Genomic DNA, 14,433 nt, shown 5'->3' on the forward strand with positions numbered 1-14,433 from the left:
GAGAACCAGTGGGCTTTTAATTTTGGACCCAATGTGACTGTTCAGCTGACGACCCCCCCATTAGCCATTTCTCCCAGTTCTGGCCAGCAACAGTCGCTTTCTGGTTGCTATGAAATGGAATTTTAAAAAAAAAAAAAAAAAAAAAAAAGAGAGAAAAATTGTATCTCCAGTGTCTGCATGTGTCATAATTTATAGTCCATTTACATACGGCTTGTATTGTTAAAAGGGCAAAGGTTTTTGTTGTAAATAAGAAGGCAGTGGGTTTTTTTTTTTTTTGGTTTTCTTTTTCCCCCCTTCCCTATTTAAGTAGACTTTCGCGGCGTCTGGCAGTATCTATGGACTGGTCGGTACGTAAGTGTGGCATTTTCTCTCGGTTCTGTGCTTGTAATGACCTGTAATTACCTCTCGGACAAAGGTAAAAAAGGATGAAAACGGCTGTGATGAAAAGTACCGCACGCGCACACCGAGTGCACGTGGATCCATTGGCCATGTGGGCTTTTACCGGCTCGCTCTTCCTGACCCTCGACGGACGTCCCAGAGCCGATTTTGCTCTCGGTGCCGATGCCCTGCGTGCGTTCGGCGGTCACCGTAAGGACACGTGTGCGTATGCCGACGTCACATCGGTGTCCCGGAGCGATGTCCTCTCCTGCTGAATTAGTTGGGCCTTAAGCGAGCCGCGCCTTTGGCCGCCAGCAGCGCGTCGGAGCTTCCCCGAACGACCGCGAGAAGGGGCAGCCGCGCCGACGCCAGCGGGCGCATTAAAAGCGTACTTTACCTCGACGGCAGTTTCACAAATGGCTGTTTGCGCAACAACAAAGACGATAAACAGCTGCATTTAGCAGGCTCTCAAGGACCTAATTGCCTATTAAGCGCCATCGAACCCTCCTTCCCCGTCCTTGGTCTTTGCTGACCATCTCTCCGTGGAGACGAGGTAGTACAGTAAACACTCAGGAGTTCTGCTGGGCGGAACGAGGAAGCTCCCTGTTGTGAGGATAGGGCAGCCGCATTATGCCCCTGCCTCCACCTAACCCAACTCTGGGGGGGGAGGGGGTTTACAAAGCTGGATCTCTTGGGTTACTTATCGACTTCTGTCAACGAATCGGGGCCGTTGAAATCGGGAAAAGCGTCAGGGCTGCCGCTGGCCTCGGAGCGTGTGCTGGAGTTATTTGGTTCGTTCGGTTCATTCGAATAGTCGCTTTATGAAATACCCCAGTGGTAAATTGATGGAAGACAACAGCGCGGTAAAGGATTTCTCTTGCGACTTTGTACGAGACGTGTTGAGCGGTTGGGTTTGCGCGTTCGCTTTGGGTTTTTTGGTGGACGCAAAGGTTCGCCTCCGGAGGGCCGGCGGTCCTATTCTCGTTGGCGTAAATATAGACGTGCCCGAGTTCCCATCGCCCGCCCCCACGACAAAGGAAAAGATCTGCACGTTCGCGGCGGTGGAGCGGACAGCGGAGTAGTGACAACAGACTGGCGTCCTGAAAAGTAGGTATTTAGGAATATCATCGCTGGAGGGAGCAGAATGACTTAGATTGACAGCCCTCATTAGTGCAAACGCTTCTGCTGCGCATCACGCTGAACATTTTGGTAAAAATTTGAAAAATTATCCATCGGTCTGCCGGCTTTCTTAATCAGCGTCTATTAAAAGAGAAGATAACGTAAGATAGTCTTTAACGGTTCATAAAATTTTGTTGTTAAGCAGAGGAAAAATAAGCCTCTCTTTTCTCTCTGCTCAAATGTTTTCAACTTTTCTTTACGTGCATATAAAGTGCTGTCCGTCCCATTTTAGAAAATCAGCGGCTTATAGTGAAGTTCTTGCTTTTAGGATCTAACGTGATTGAAGGAAGTACAATATTCCACCTTTCTTCACTTTCTATTAGTATGCAAGTGCATGAATGTGATTTGTTTTCAGTCTGCTTGTAATCAGTCTTGTTTCCTCTGCAAAGAACTATGGAGGAATTTAGTCGTCACGTCACCGAATAAGGGGCTCTTCTGGGTTGTGGCACGCAAAGTTGAAGGGTTCCTCCTCTTGGTCTTCTGTCCCCTCCTCTTGGTCTCGTCTCTCCTCTCCCAACTTTTTGGCACTCTTCTTTCTTAAATTGCTGCTAAAACATTTACAGCAGTTGTATATTTATTGTTTTAAATTTGTTTATGTATAATGTTTATTGTGTAGGTAGCTCTGAGTTGTTTCCGTGTAGCACCATGATCCTGGAGGAACCCTGTGTCGTTTTACTCTATACTGTACCAGCTGTCTATGGTTGAATTGACAATAAAGCCACTTTGACTAATTTTTTTTTCACCGCTCTTGGCTTTTTCAGGTCTGACGGACGAAAAAGTGAAGGCCTACCTTTCTCTCCACCCCCAGATGCTGGATGAGTTTGTGTCCGAGAGCGTGAGCGTCGAGACCGTCGACCGATGGCTGAAGAGAAAGAACAGCAGCCGGATGGGAGGTACGGAAGCTTTCTTAAACTCTTCTCATCGTAAGCTCAGCGCTCGCTCTGGACTCGGGCCTTAAGTCCACTTGCGGCGCGATTCGTACCCTGGTATCGCTTCACCTCATGAAGTGCTCTGTAGGAGTGCTGTTCATCTCGAACCAGGTCACGTTATACCGTGAGTGTTCGCCTTTCATTTTTAGAGCCACGGGCAACATTTTGTTCGTGGGCAGTTGTGGGATTACAGAAAATGTTTGCGCTAGACATCGAAAAGGATGCATTCTCCAAGTGCTCTTTCCTAAGCCGCTAATCGTCGTAACCAAGACGATGGAATACAGGTTCACCGCGGTGACGACGCTTTTAATGGCGGTGAAATTACCGTTCAGCCAATGGCTCCACGCAGCGAGTGACCTGTAGCGCTGGGTTTCTGCAAAGCCGACATTAGCAGGGTTACAGCACGATGTTCATTTGGTCCCATTCCTGGGTGAGATGATGTCCCGTAGCAAAAACGAGATGAGCCCGGGACCCGGCTACACGCAACCGACACGGTTAAGCAAAGGAAAATCGCTACAAACGAAGACGAGAAGCGGAAAAAATCCTAGGCGACGTGAAGTTATCGGATAGGAAGCGGCACCGAGAACCGGCGAGATGTAAGCGGAAGCTCTTGAGCACCAGGGAAGAGAAGTTAAAGCAGTTTCGCGATAACGAGCGCAGAGAAGGTGCCGCCGAAACGCGGTCCTCCCCGTCCAGGCCGAATTACGATAGGGAAACGCAAGCGGGCTCGCCGCGGTGGCGATGAACACGCTAACGGGTTCTGTACGTGTGTGAGCGGCAGCTCCTGCTCCGTCTCGCAAGTTTCCTCCTGGCGCACCTCTCCGTTACGGTGCCGGTCGCAAACTCGCCGTGAAGTGGCGGGGAGCGAAGGGGGGAGCCTGATCTACGCTTCTTAAACGTTTTAACACTGCGCCTATACAGTTGACGAAACGCCATTTACTGTAATTTGGGGGGGGGAAAGATGTTTAAAATGTAATCAGTCAGCAAAATTTCCACATTTGCCCCTTCTGGATCTCTTACATGAGGCTGCTTATACGCTAGCTGCTCGGGCTCTATTTATGTCCTCAGACAGACAATTTGTATAATTAATTAGCTTTCTCAAATACTCATTTAATTTGTCGTTTCTGCTCCCGGTTACTAATTGACCGGAATACATCGTACGGACAGCTCTGCTAAAATGACTTTTGTTTTTAAGTAATAATATCGCACTCGTGTGTCAAGTCGAGGAGCGGTCGGTCATCGGCAGGCGTTGCTGCGGCTCGGAGCCGTTGGAGCGTCGTCCATCGTTTGCGCTCGGAGCCGCTCCGTGCGCTTTTCGCCGGACGTGCCCCGGTCCGCGGCGGACCTCTTCGCACGGATGAAAGGTACCAAGAAGCGATTCCCGAGGAAATGCCGACGCGGCCGTGCGGCTGGACGTAGAAATGGGCGACAATTTGGCAGAGGCTTCCGTCTTTATAGGAATGTGGTGCTGGCCTCCCGAAAACACCCATTCGTGTTAAAACGTGGGGGGGGAGACATGTAGTTTAGCTGATTCTGGACATTTTATTTCATTCGCTCCGTTTGTGTGTCCGTTACATCAGTGTTGCCCTTTTAAAATATTTATTATTATTCCACACACAAAGAAAATTATGAAATTTATAAAATGTACAACTATTAGTTTTGTATACATTTAGTTTTTGAATATTGTTTCATTTGCGTTCTTTGTTGCTTTTTGAAAACGATTCCTTCTTGAGTAGCTTACTCAAAATGTGTTACATATTCATATTATTAAACTGTTATTGTACTGTTAACCCCCCCCCCCCCCCCAACCACCACCAAACGTGACATGTAATATCAGCTGTATTTTTTAAAATGTAAAATTGCATCCTCGTTCCAGTAGCTAATACAGTTCAGGCCTCTGAAAAGGAACATTTCAAACAAAACACGAGATGCATTTAAATAAACAATAAGCTATAATGCGCTACGCAGTGTGAGGATTATAAATATCTGGAAATCTGAATATTCCCCCCCGCACTCCTTCCGCCTACTTTCTCGTCTACCGGACTAGATGAACGCGAGGGCGGCGGTCCGCAGGAGGCCGCGGCAACGGGGCCGACTCCGGAGCCACGGAGCCTCCGCGTTCGCTGCGGTAGGACGTCCGGTCCCGCGCGGCCCGCTCCGCCGGGAACCCCCCCCTCTGGATTCCATTAAGGGAGCGCAGCTGAGCTCGGGCCTCTGACGTCAGCGCCGACCTCGGCGGACCCGCTCGGGGGGGTTGGGGGGTTGTCTTGGGGCGAAGTTGTGAATGGCTGGGGGGGGGGGGGGGCTGGATGGAGATGGTTTCCGCGTGGTTCTGCTGGTTGTCGAGTTTCTTCCCGGGGCCGTCGTCGACTCGACCCGACGGAAAGGGTCCGTTCGTCGCGGAACCCGTCCGCCCGTCTCTGCCTTCTTGCGCTCGGAAGTTCTGAACGGGATTTATTGGTATTGGAGCGTGGCGTCGGCGATTTGCTTTTGGTTTTCCTGCCTCGTTCGTCGTCGTGCTCCCTGCGTGACGTAGCTGTGGCGCGTACGCTCTCTGTCGCGTGGATCCAAAGAGGTAGATCCGCAGGCGGCGCGGGAGCCTCCTCTCTCCTCTCGGCCCGCGTGGCCCGTGTCGCGTCTCCTTCCGTACGAATAGAGAAGCGACCGCGCTCGTCGGCGCCCGGTCAGCTCTGCGAACGCCCGACTTTGGGGACTTGTGACCGAAAGGGTCCATTAGTACGCAAAGCGCTTTACTTGAACGCAGCAACAGCCTGCTGGGTGGCGTCAAGCGGGGTCACGGCGAGGCGGCAGCAGTTTTCGAAGCTGCTCGCATCACTGCGCTTTCCTCCGCGATTCCACCGCAACCGGTTTCCGTCCTCGGTTTTAGGAAATGCGGCACAATCCGGCATCTCTCTCGCGCGTTGGTGTCGGTTTCACGTACGTGCCTCTCGGCGTCAGACCCGCTCATTTGGCTGCAGGTTTGCATCTAGCACAGCGAGCGTGGAGTTGAGGTGTTTTCCTCATCTTCGCGTGGCGAATACCTTCCGTACCTTGCTTCGCCACGGAAAGCACGCGAAGTGGTACCTGTGAGCGGAACCGGACTCGGCAGCATCCGCCCCTACTTAATCTGAAGCCGTAGAACCGGCGCCGGCAGCAAAGCGGGTACGAAGTTGAGGGAAAAGCACCGACTCGCGCGTATTGCGTCCGAGAGCGGCTCGACCGAGGCGGCGTAACAGCTGCGCGCATCCGTGCGTCTTTGTAGGGGAAATAAAACTAATGCCAGGCCCGAAGTGTCAGAAGCCCTGATGTCGCGATGCTTGAAACGGAGCCGAAAGCCGAGCGGGGAGCGTTTCTCCGCGGTGGAACCGCGAGGTCGGTATCCGGAGCTCGTCTGTCGGTTGCGAACAATGGCGAGAGCAGCGTGGGCTCGTGTTTCTCTCGCGGCTGTAAAGTCGGCTGTTTTAAATTCCGGCACATGGGTTAACAGACTGGCAGCAGCTTCTGGAAGGCTGACGAGATTCTCTCTCTCTCTCTCTCTCTCTCTCTCTCTCACACTATTGTATAAGGGGCAATTGTTAAGCTCCGTCCAGCTCTTGTGGGGGAAAAAAAGCGAGTCAACGGGAAAGGAGAACGCAGTTGGGAGGGTTCAGCTCTCGAAGGAACGGCCGTCTACGTACGGGTTCGCTGGGTGGCCTTCGGGGGTGGGGGGCTTCTGTTCTGCTCGAGGGAGAGTACGAGAGGGACGAAGCACGGGACGAGCAGCAGGCGGCGGTTTGGAGACGCCGTGCGTTTCGAAGATGCCGCTGTTTTTTCCGCCCGGCGCCGCAGCGCCATCTCGCACCGCGGTTTGCGCCCCACGGGCCTCGTTTTTTCTGTCCCCTCCTCGCCGCTGACGTCCAAGAGCCTCATCGTGTCAATATTTCCCCCGTGCGGGTCTCCGTTGCCCTCAATATTTACCTCTCCCGACTCCAAGGGCCCCTCTGGCCCTCGGCGTGTCCGCGTCCCCTGTACGCGGGCCTCCGGCGCGTCGGTGCAGCCGCCGCGCGTTAAGCGGAGCGCCAAGGTGAACGTTACTGTGAGGCCGCCCCGCCGATCTTGAAACGTGTAATTGGGACAGCGGGCCTCTTGAGATGCCAGAGATCTCTCTCTCCGGGACTCATTTTGCGTCATAACGGGCACGTCTCTTAAAACCCTTTTCCTGTGGCACTTAAATCTATGCGTGCTGCCCCTCGGGGTCATACGGCGCGCGCTCTCTCTCTCTCTCTTTCTCTCTCTGCTCTCTCTCTGTCACTTTTATCGAGGCTTCTCTTATAATTCGGGCCAGCAGGACCAGCACCACTGCAACATTACAGTGCATCTCCTGCTGCGAGCACAAGTGTGTGTGTGTGGGGTTACGCTTGCCGGTAATAAATGCACAAAGATGTGCACTGATTTAATGTGGTGCTGATGACCAAATTTCACCTGTAAACCGTGGCTGCAGGTGCCTTCGGCACCCTGGCGATACTACGGTGCTGCCATGCTGGCCGTCATCTCCTACAGTACGGAGAATGGCACGTGGAAGTACTGTCACTCTGCACTGCCCTAATTCGTTAAATACCCTGGTTTTTTTTTTTTTTTTTAACCCTAGAGGTTTTTCCCGTTTTTATTTGCAAAATATTTTCTTGTGGTTTGCTCACCACACGGGCATCATCGTGCTTGGGTTACGGCAATCCTGTCACTTCTCCTCGTTTCCCCTATTGTATTTATTTGCACCGTTCTTATAAAAACAGGAATACTTGGCATCATCTGTGTTCCTCGTGTTTTTTTTAATTTATTTGAAGTATTTGTGTGTTTTAAAGGTGATATGAGCTGCAGCCTTCTATGAACTTGTGTCCTTCAGGGGAGCTTGAAACACACATTTCATAGGTTCGTGTTGTTTGCGTTTCTGAGAAATATAAAGATATTTAGGGGTCATGCAAAATATATGTAATATATTCGACCCCTGGGAATAAACACCCAAAATGTCGTGACCTTTGAATTTTGTGAGCCTGTATTCGTATGCTGTTAACAAGCCCCCCCCCCCCACATACACACTGTGCCACTGAGTGTGTTTGTATGCTTACGCTTTTTCGTTGTCCCTGTGATGAATGTGCTCTGTCATCACTGTGACACGTACTGTACAAGCCCCCCCCCCGAAGCACCACTCACACATTACATAACTGTATAACTGTGTGTATCGCATTCAGATGTTTCCTGGTGGCGTACTGGGGCGATGGTCTGCTTTTTTTTTGGGGAATCTAATAAAAGTCTGCATTTTATTGTGCTTTAAAAATGAATAAAATCGCACCGCAACAGTCGAGTGGATGAGCAGAAAATTAATCGGCGGAGGGATTAATATTGTTAATGCTTACAATGCTATCGCAGCATTAAGGGTAATTTTTTTTTACTGTACAGTTACTGTATGGAAAACTTGAATCGGTTCTTGTTGTGGGCCTTCGTGCTGCTTCTTGACCTGAACGGAAGCGTTTCTTCGGGGAGAATGTCGTCTTCCCCGAATGGAAAATTCCCTTCGGTTCCATCCGTTGAGACTCTATAGCGTTGGAGCGAAGAAGCGCCTTGTTCCGGCAGCGTAAAGGAGGAGGAGGCGAGCGCAAAGACCGCGCGTTCCGACTCCCGCGTGCCTCCCGGTCGGCCGGCTCCCGCGACGCGTCTTTAGGAGAGACGTCGGCCCTCCTTCGCGTTCAGCCGGAGTCCCGAAGGTGAGCCGAACGGTCTCGCGAAAGGAAGGAATCATCCTGGACCTGTCAGCTTTTGAATAATAAGCGTGGAGATGGAGACGACCCCCCCACCCCACCCCCACCCCCAGCCAAGGCTCTTTAGCAGGGGCCGGAAACCCTTTCGCACTTTCCAGGGAGGAACGCAAAGCGCTTTATCTTGCCTGTAATGTTAATATATCACATTTGTAGCGACAGTTTATGAGAAGCAGCCGTTCCCAGCAGGGTCGGCGTCTAAAACGAATTCGTTTCCAGAGCGCCCGGTTCAGCGTGAAAGAAAGAAATGTGCGACAAGGAAGACCGCGTAGCCCGACCGTTGAGCGATGTCCCTTTTATCGGGATTTGCTCGCGTGTCGGGGAAGGGAGGGGTCCCGTTTCCATTTGTGTCTTACCTCTCGGAAGCGAAACCCCTGGAGCTTACACTGGGGTCACTTTGATGGAAACCATGCGCGGCGCACGACAGCGGAGCTGCCTCAACTTTTTAAGCTTCGTTTGTCATCGCGCTGCGGTTTCTAGGATCGTCTCTGGGGAGCGAGCCGCGAGGAATGTCGTGCGGACGTTAAACGTCCGGGTCCGAACGGAAAAGGAAAAACGCAACGCGAAGTTGATCGGCTCGTCGGATGTCTTTGAGCTCGGTTTGGGTCGACTCACATTTACGTTTATTCATTTAGCAGACACTTGTGTCCAAAGCGACGTACATCTCGGCAAAAGTACAATTTATGCATTACATTGAGAGAAGGAGACATGGCTGCAGACTTGAAAGTCTTGAGCAAACCTAGTTTGTTCCCTACCGCTTGTTGCACCGAGGTTCATCGTGCAGTAGGTGCATAAGACACAGATAAATCCTGATACACACACCAATTTTTTTTTATTAAATATTATAAGATACACAAATAAGCAAGTACAATGACAGAGTAGTGGCTGAATAAAGGTTGTATCTGGAGATGCTTCTGGAGTTACGATGCGCGAACGGCTACGCCATAGACTATCTGAAGAGATCTTGGGCAAAGTGGATCTGGAAAAGGTGGGTTTTCAGACCCTTCTTGAAAACAGACAGAGCTTCCGCAGTTCCGAGTGACGGGGGAAGGTCGTTCCGCCACAAGGGACCCGGAACCGAGAACCTCCGAGCTTTGCCTTTCGTGCGCGGGACCGCCAAGCGAGCAGAAGTAGACGAGCGAAGGGGCCCGGCTGGGGTGTAGCGGTTGATCGAGACTTGGGGAGAGTTTGTTGCATCGGTGTGAAAGCTGCACAATTTGTAAGCAAGGTGTCTCCTTAGTCCTATTCCATACAATCGGAGGGGTGAACTGCTAGCGCCGTGAGCTGTCCTCGTCTCACGCACGCAGTCTCCACCGCTTCTCTCCCCGCGTGGCATCTAACGAGGACCCCCGGGCCCCTGTCGACGTCACGTCCCCCTCTCCCCCGGCGCTGTCGACGGTAAGGAGTGCGCCGATAAATCCCCGCCGGGCACCGCGACCGGTCGGACGCCCTGCCGCACGGCTCGCGCCCCCCTCCTAAAACGTTTTTCTGAAGCCGCGTTGTCCTCGCACGCGCTCACCCGCCCAACGCCCCACGTTGACCCTGCGATGTTTCCAAACCGGGAAACGGCCCCGTTCGGTGTCCGGAACGCCGGTCGCCGGTGAAACGTGGTGAGATTCGGCGCCGGAGCAGAACGTACCGTCGTTGTTTCACACGGAACCAGGAGTTGCACAGTTGGTGAATGTGTGGTGGGCGATGAATGCTGTAAAGTGTGTGTGAGAACTCGAGCATGAGAGCTGCGAACAGTGTTGCATGTTTGAGTACAAACCATGCGGTGCTGCTGGGTTTTTTTTTTTTTTTTTTTTTTCCCCTTTTTCTTTTTGTTGCTTACCTCGTATTGCTTCGCCGCCTACTTAACTGGTTATAATTCAGCTCGGATGATCTTTCCCGAGACCCTGGTCTTGGTGTCTAATGGCACGAGTGACAAGTAATTTGAGTTGTTTCATTGTACTTTTAAGCTCCTGAACGAGTACTTGATTTAATTAGCCTTTGTACTATTTCGACCAGTTAGTTTAATTGTAAAAGTGCTGAAATCAAAAAAAAGTCCTGTGTATTATAGTGTGTAGTAATACAAAATGTTAGGGTGGCGCAGAGAAACGTATCGGCTCAGTTTAAAAATGCGATCGGTCCGCATTCCACCGGGTGGAAACAAAATGCGGTCGATGGCGCGGAAGGACCGCGAACAAGGAGTAGGCCGTTCGGTGCGACAAAGCCGAGACCCGCGCCGGGGGACCCCGACCTGGTCGGCGTATGTAGCCGGGCGGAGGAGAGAAGGTCCCCTCCCGTCACGCCTCTCCTCGGCTGATCCCGGGAGTCTCGCCTTCGCTGCGGCCGCCCTCGGCTGCGCCCTAATTCGAGCCGCCTCTGCCGAACAAGTGGGTCATTGTGCGGCGTGCCGTGACGGCCAGGTACAGACGCCGAGCTCCGTCGAAGGGGTGAGGGGTGGGGGGGCGACCGCTCCGGTCCAGACCCCCAGCCGCACAGAGCCTCTCGTTCACAAGCGAGCAGCCAACAAATACCAAATACGAACATGGTTATACAATGATGCGGTGGCAACCATGTGTAGCGTATTCGCTTAATTTTTTTTTATTCTTTATTTGTGAAACGTGACCGGTAAGTAAGGCGTTGCAACGTGGATGCAATACCTCAGGTGGCGCGATGGTGCGATTGACGACTGCAGACACATCTCTTGCCAAACGTAGCGATCGGTCCGGGAACGTTCGGCTTGGAGCTCTAAACTTGCATTCATCTGGCTCTTTTCTTCCAACATACAACTGGGATAAAACTAAAGTGCGTTTCACCAACAGACGGCGAGACGGATGCCGACGCGAGCGTCGAGGTACGGTCGGTCGGTTTCTGTCGGTCCTTTTTTATTATTATTTATTTATTTAAAATTTTACACGTGGACATTATGTGAGTTGCAGCTGTAGAGTTGATAGGAAACAAAGTAGTTGTGACAGGTAATTGAATGCTTATTCATTGAGTGTGTTGGCATTCTGGAGAGAGGTGGGTCCGAAAGAAGTGTTTTGAGACGCATTTTGGAAGTTGAGAGGGATTCGGCAGTTCTGAGCGGGAGAGGGATTCCGCCACGTCGGAGCCGAGAAGAGTTGTACTTTTGCATTTATGTTCTCTTCGTTAAAGAGAACGTGACAGATGGGGTTGTGTTTTGTGCTTTAAAATGAAGATGAGATGAGACTGTTTGTTTATTTTGCACGCTGCTGTTTCCTGCCGGTTTTGAAAGAGCGGTCGTCTCCGGTGAGGTCGAGAGCAGAATCGATGCGGAGGCGTCGCGCCGACGCTGCGGCCCGCGGTGGCTCGTGTGCCTTTCGCCCGCTTCTTTGACGGCTTCGAAACCCGGCCCGAGTTCCGGCACGATGGCGTGGCTGAGTGCAAGGTGATGGTCGAAGCGGGAGGGGCGGGGGCTGGTGCCTGGGGGCGGCCCGGCGAGTGCCGTGCGGGTGGAGGGAGGGACAAGATAGGGGAGAGCGCGTTTGCAGATCTGATGCCGGCCCGGATCAGCTGATGCTGTTTATCGGCACCGCCTGGACAGCGTCCACGGCGACACAAAGCCGCGCTTGTGCGCGGGCACGGAGCGCAGCTCTTCCGGCCGGGCCCGTGGCAAGCGAGCGGGCGGCCCATCACATGGCCCCGTTGGTCCCGCCCGACTCCACCCCGCGCACGGGTCTCATGGCGAGGACCGCTCCGCCGAGACGATACCCCAGGGTCCCGGTGCAGACGGACGGCGTGTGCGGACGCCCTCGGCGTATGGGGTTCTGGCGCTTCGTGGCGACCGCGTGGCCAAACCGAGCCAATGTAGATAACCGCGATGAGCCGCAGAGAACTGACTTGTTACGTTGTATCGGAGGGATTAATTCGTGTTTTAAAGATACTTGTTTTTGTCACTCGTCTTCTAGGCAGGTCGTGTGAATAACTCCAGTGTTCGCTGCACACCCAGCATCCATTTCACAAAACCTGGGTCTTGGCTCAGCGGCGTGTGTTTCGCAGCTGATCTCGCAATGGGGGGGGTGGAGGTCAGGCCTGATGGATCTCTCTCTCTCTCTCTCACGCGAGCGTCATGCTCCGGAGAGGCCTACATCTGGACTCCGGCACATTCCATGTTGCGCCTCCTTATTGACGTCATCCCGCGCGCGCACGCTCCACTTTTTGGCTCCGTGCTAAAATAGCTCCTTGGGCTAAGTTTGGAACCCAACCACGCATCCTGCAAGAATGTATAAAGCAACAAACAAACGGCGCCGGCCGTGTTTTCTTTTCCCACGTATCGAGGCGGCCCGTTCGCGTCGGCCTCGGCGCACGTCGTCGGTTTTGATTTCGGGTCGCGCTGCCGTCCGCTCGCTTGTTTGCGCAGCGCGACACGAGAGGCTCGCTGGGGGGCGGCGGTAAAGAAACGCGCGAAAGAGATCGCGCAACTGCGCGCCATCGGCGTCTACGCTCAGCTTTATGGCCGAATTGATCCTGATGTGCGGTATGTGCCCCCCCCCGGCAAGCGTTTAACTAACACGTTCAAGGTTCAAGTGAAATACTTCTGTTAATCTAAACCAAATAGAACATGTGCGGCGAAGGGCGCGCACTTGTCTGCACGTTCGATGTTTTAAAAGAAAACGAAAAGAAGCGCGTCGGACACGTTCTTGGAAACGTGAACCGTCGAGAAGCCGCGGGAGTAGACAACGCGCCCCCTCCGTCGAGCTTGGCCTCTGCGCTCGTCTCTGCGGTGCGAATCTTCGCTCTCCCGGCTCTCCGGGACGGTTCCAGCTGGGGACACGTTAAGGCCATCGATTGAGGGGAAGTACGCGGCGTCGAGTTTACCCTGCTCTTGGCGGCGTTCGCGTCGGCTGAAACCGAACTTGTGTCTAGATGCTGCATTATGGATGAGAAACCATTTCTCGGTGCGAGTCACACTCCATTATTAACAGAATAATAATAATAATAATAATAACCTTGTGCTTTCCCCTGTGGAGGGGGAACCCATGCAAGATGTTTCCTTGTGAACGTGTGTTTCTTTGCTCGTGTCATCGGGACCTTGTGTGTCGCGAGCGCCTCGCCGCATCCGGCACGGAGCGCGGATGTTCTTCTCGCCGAGCAATTTCCAAATAAATACTTTATATTGCTTTCTCGCACAGCGTTCTTCATAAGCTTCTACGCTTAAACGTATCAGGAATTTTATACGGCTCATCTCTTAGTTGTATTGACTTTGTTTCAGTTCCGTAAATGTGTTTCAATAAATTTTTTTCCAACAGTTAACAGCTGCATGTCCCGTGTAAGTTTGTCTCAACTCGTGTAAGACTTTAAAGGCCTTTGTAAAGACAAGAAAGTTTGTAACTATTCGCTTGTAATAGTCATTCCGTTGAATCGTTTTGATTTGGCCCTTTAATACATTTTGCGGAATATCGGAGTGCCGCGTAGAAACTGTAATAAAATGAATAAAAATCAAAGGAAAGTAGAGACGTGGTAAAATGTAAAGTAAAATGTAAGAGAGAAGCTTCACCGGGGCTTGCGGTGTCACCGTGTGTAGTAACAGTGTGTATTGTTTCCTGACAGATGACCTGTCCGCTAAAGAAGTCAGCAGGGTAAGTGTGGCATCTTGTGTGTGTGTGTGTGTGTGTGTGTGTGTGTGTCCGGTTGGAGAATCTCTACGTGTGTGACACTTGTGTCCGGCACACAATGACATCTTGCATAGCTCTTGATTTAATAAAGCGACGGTTAACGTGTCCCTAGACCTCGTCGCTCTTCTCGTACGGCCCGTGATGGAAAAGGGAGAACCGTCACCTGAACTCTCTCCTATCATGCGCCTGGAATACAAGCTAACGTTTCGCATCGCGGCGTTCTTCCACCGCTTTTCCCCACGTCAGCGTTTACGGTGCCCGTTAAACGCGGAGGGGAAAACGCCGACGGGACGGAGTTCTCGCGCCGTCCGCCCGAGGCTCGACGTAACCGAGGCTCTCGGGGACGGCGGAGGGTCGGCGCTGCCGGTCCCTCGTGTCAACAACCGCTTTTTGTTAAGAGCTCCTCCACGTATCAATTTGAGCCTCAAGCGAAACGTTGGATGCGGCGTGGGGCGAACGAGTTCCCGTTGATTTTTAACGGACGGAAGCGATGAGCCCGGGAGAAGGGAGCTCGGGTGCGGATTGGCCGTAGATGAG

The 14,433-nt window shown here is 52.4% G+C and overlaps 1 protein-coding gene across 4 annotated transcripts in view; it reads left to right on the forward strand.

Moving 5' to 3' along the window:
* Window positions 1-14,433, forward strand: part of pde10a (phosphodiesterase 10A) — an 87,907-nt gene that overhangs the window by 48,640 nt on the left and 24,834 nt on the right. For all 4 annotated transcript variants that reach the window (XM_029254097.1, XM_029254098.1, XM_029254100.1 and 1 more), the window contains exons 2-3: window positions 2,319-2,450; window positions 13,832-13,860. In XM_029254097.1, coding sequence (XP_029109930.1) covers window positions 2,319-2,450; window positions 13,832-13,860 — 161 coding nt within the window. The remainder of the gene's footprint in view (window positions 1-2,318; window positions 2,451-13,831; window positions 13,861-14,433) is intronic.

The sequence above is a fragment of the Scleropages formosus genome, chromosome 8 (assembly GCF_900964775.1).
Source record: "Scleropages formosus chromosome 8, fSclFor1.1, whole genome shotgun sequence".
NCBI classification, from domain to species: Eukaryota; Metazoa; Chordata; class Actinopteri; order Osteoglossiformes; family Osteoglossidae; genus Scleropages; species Scleropages formosus.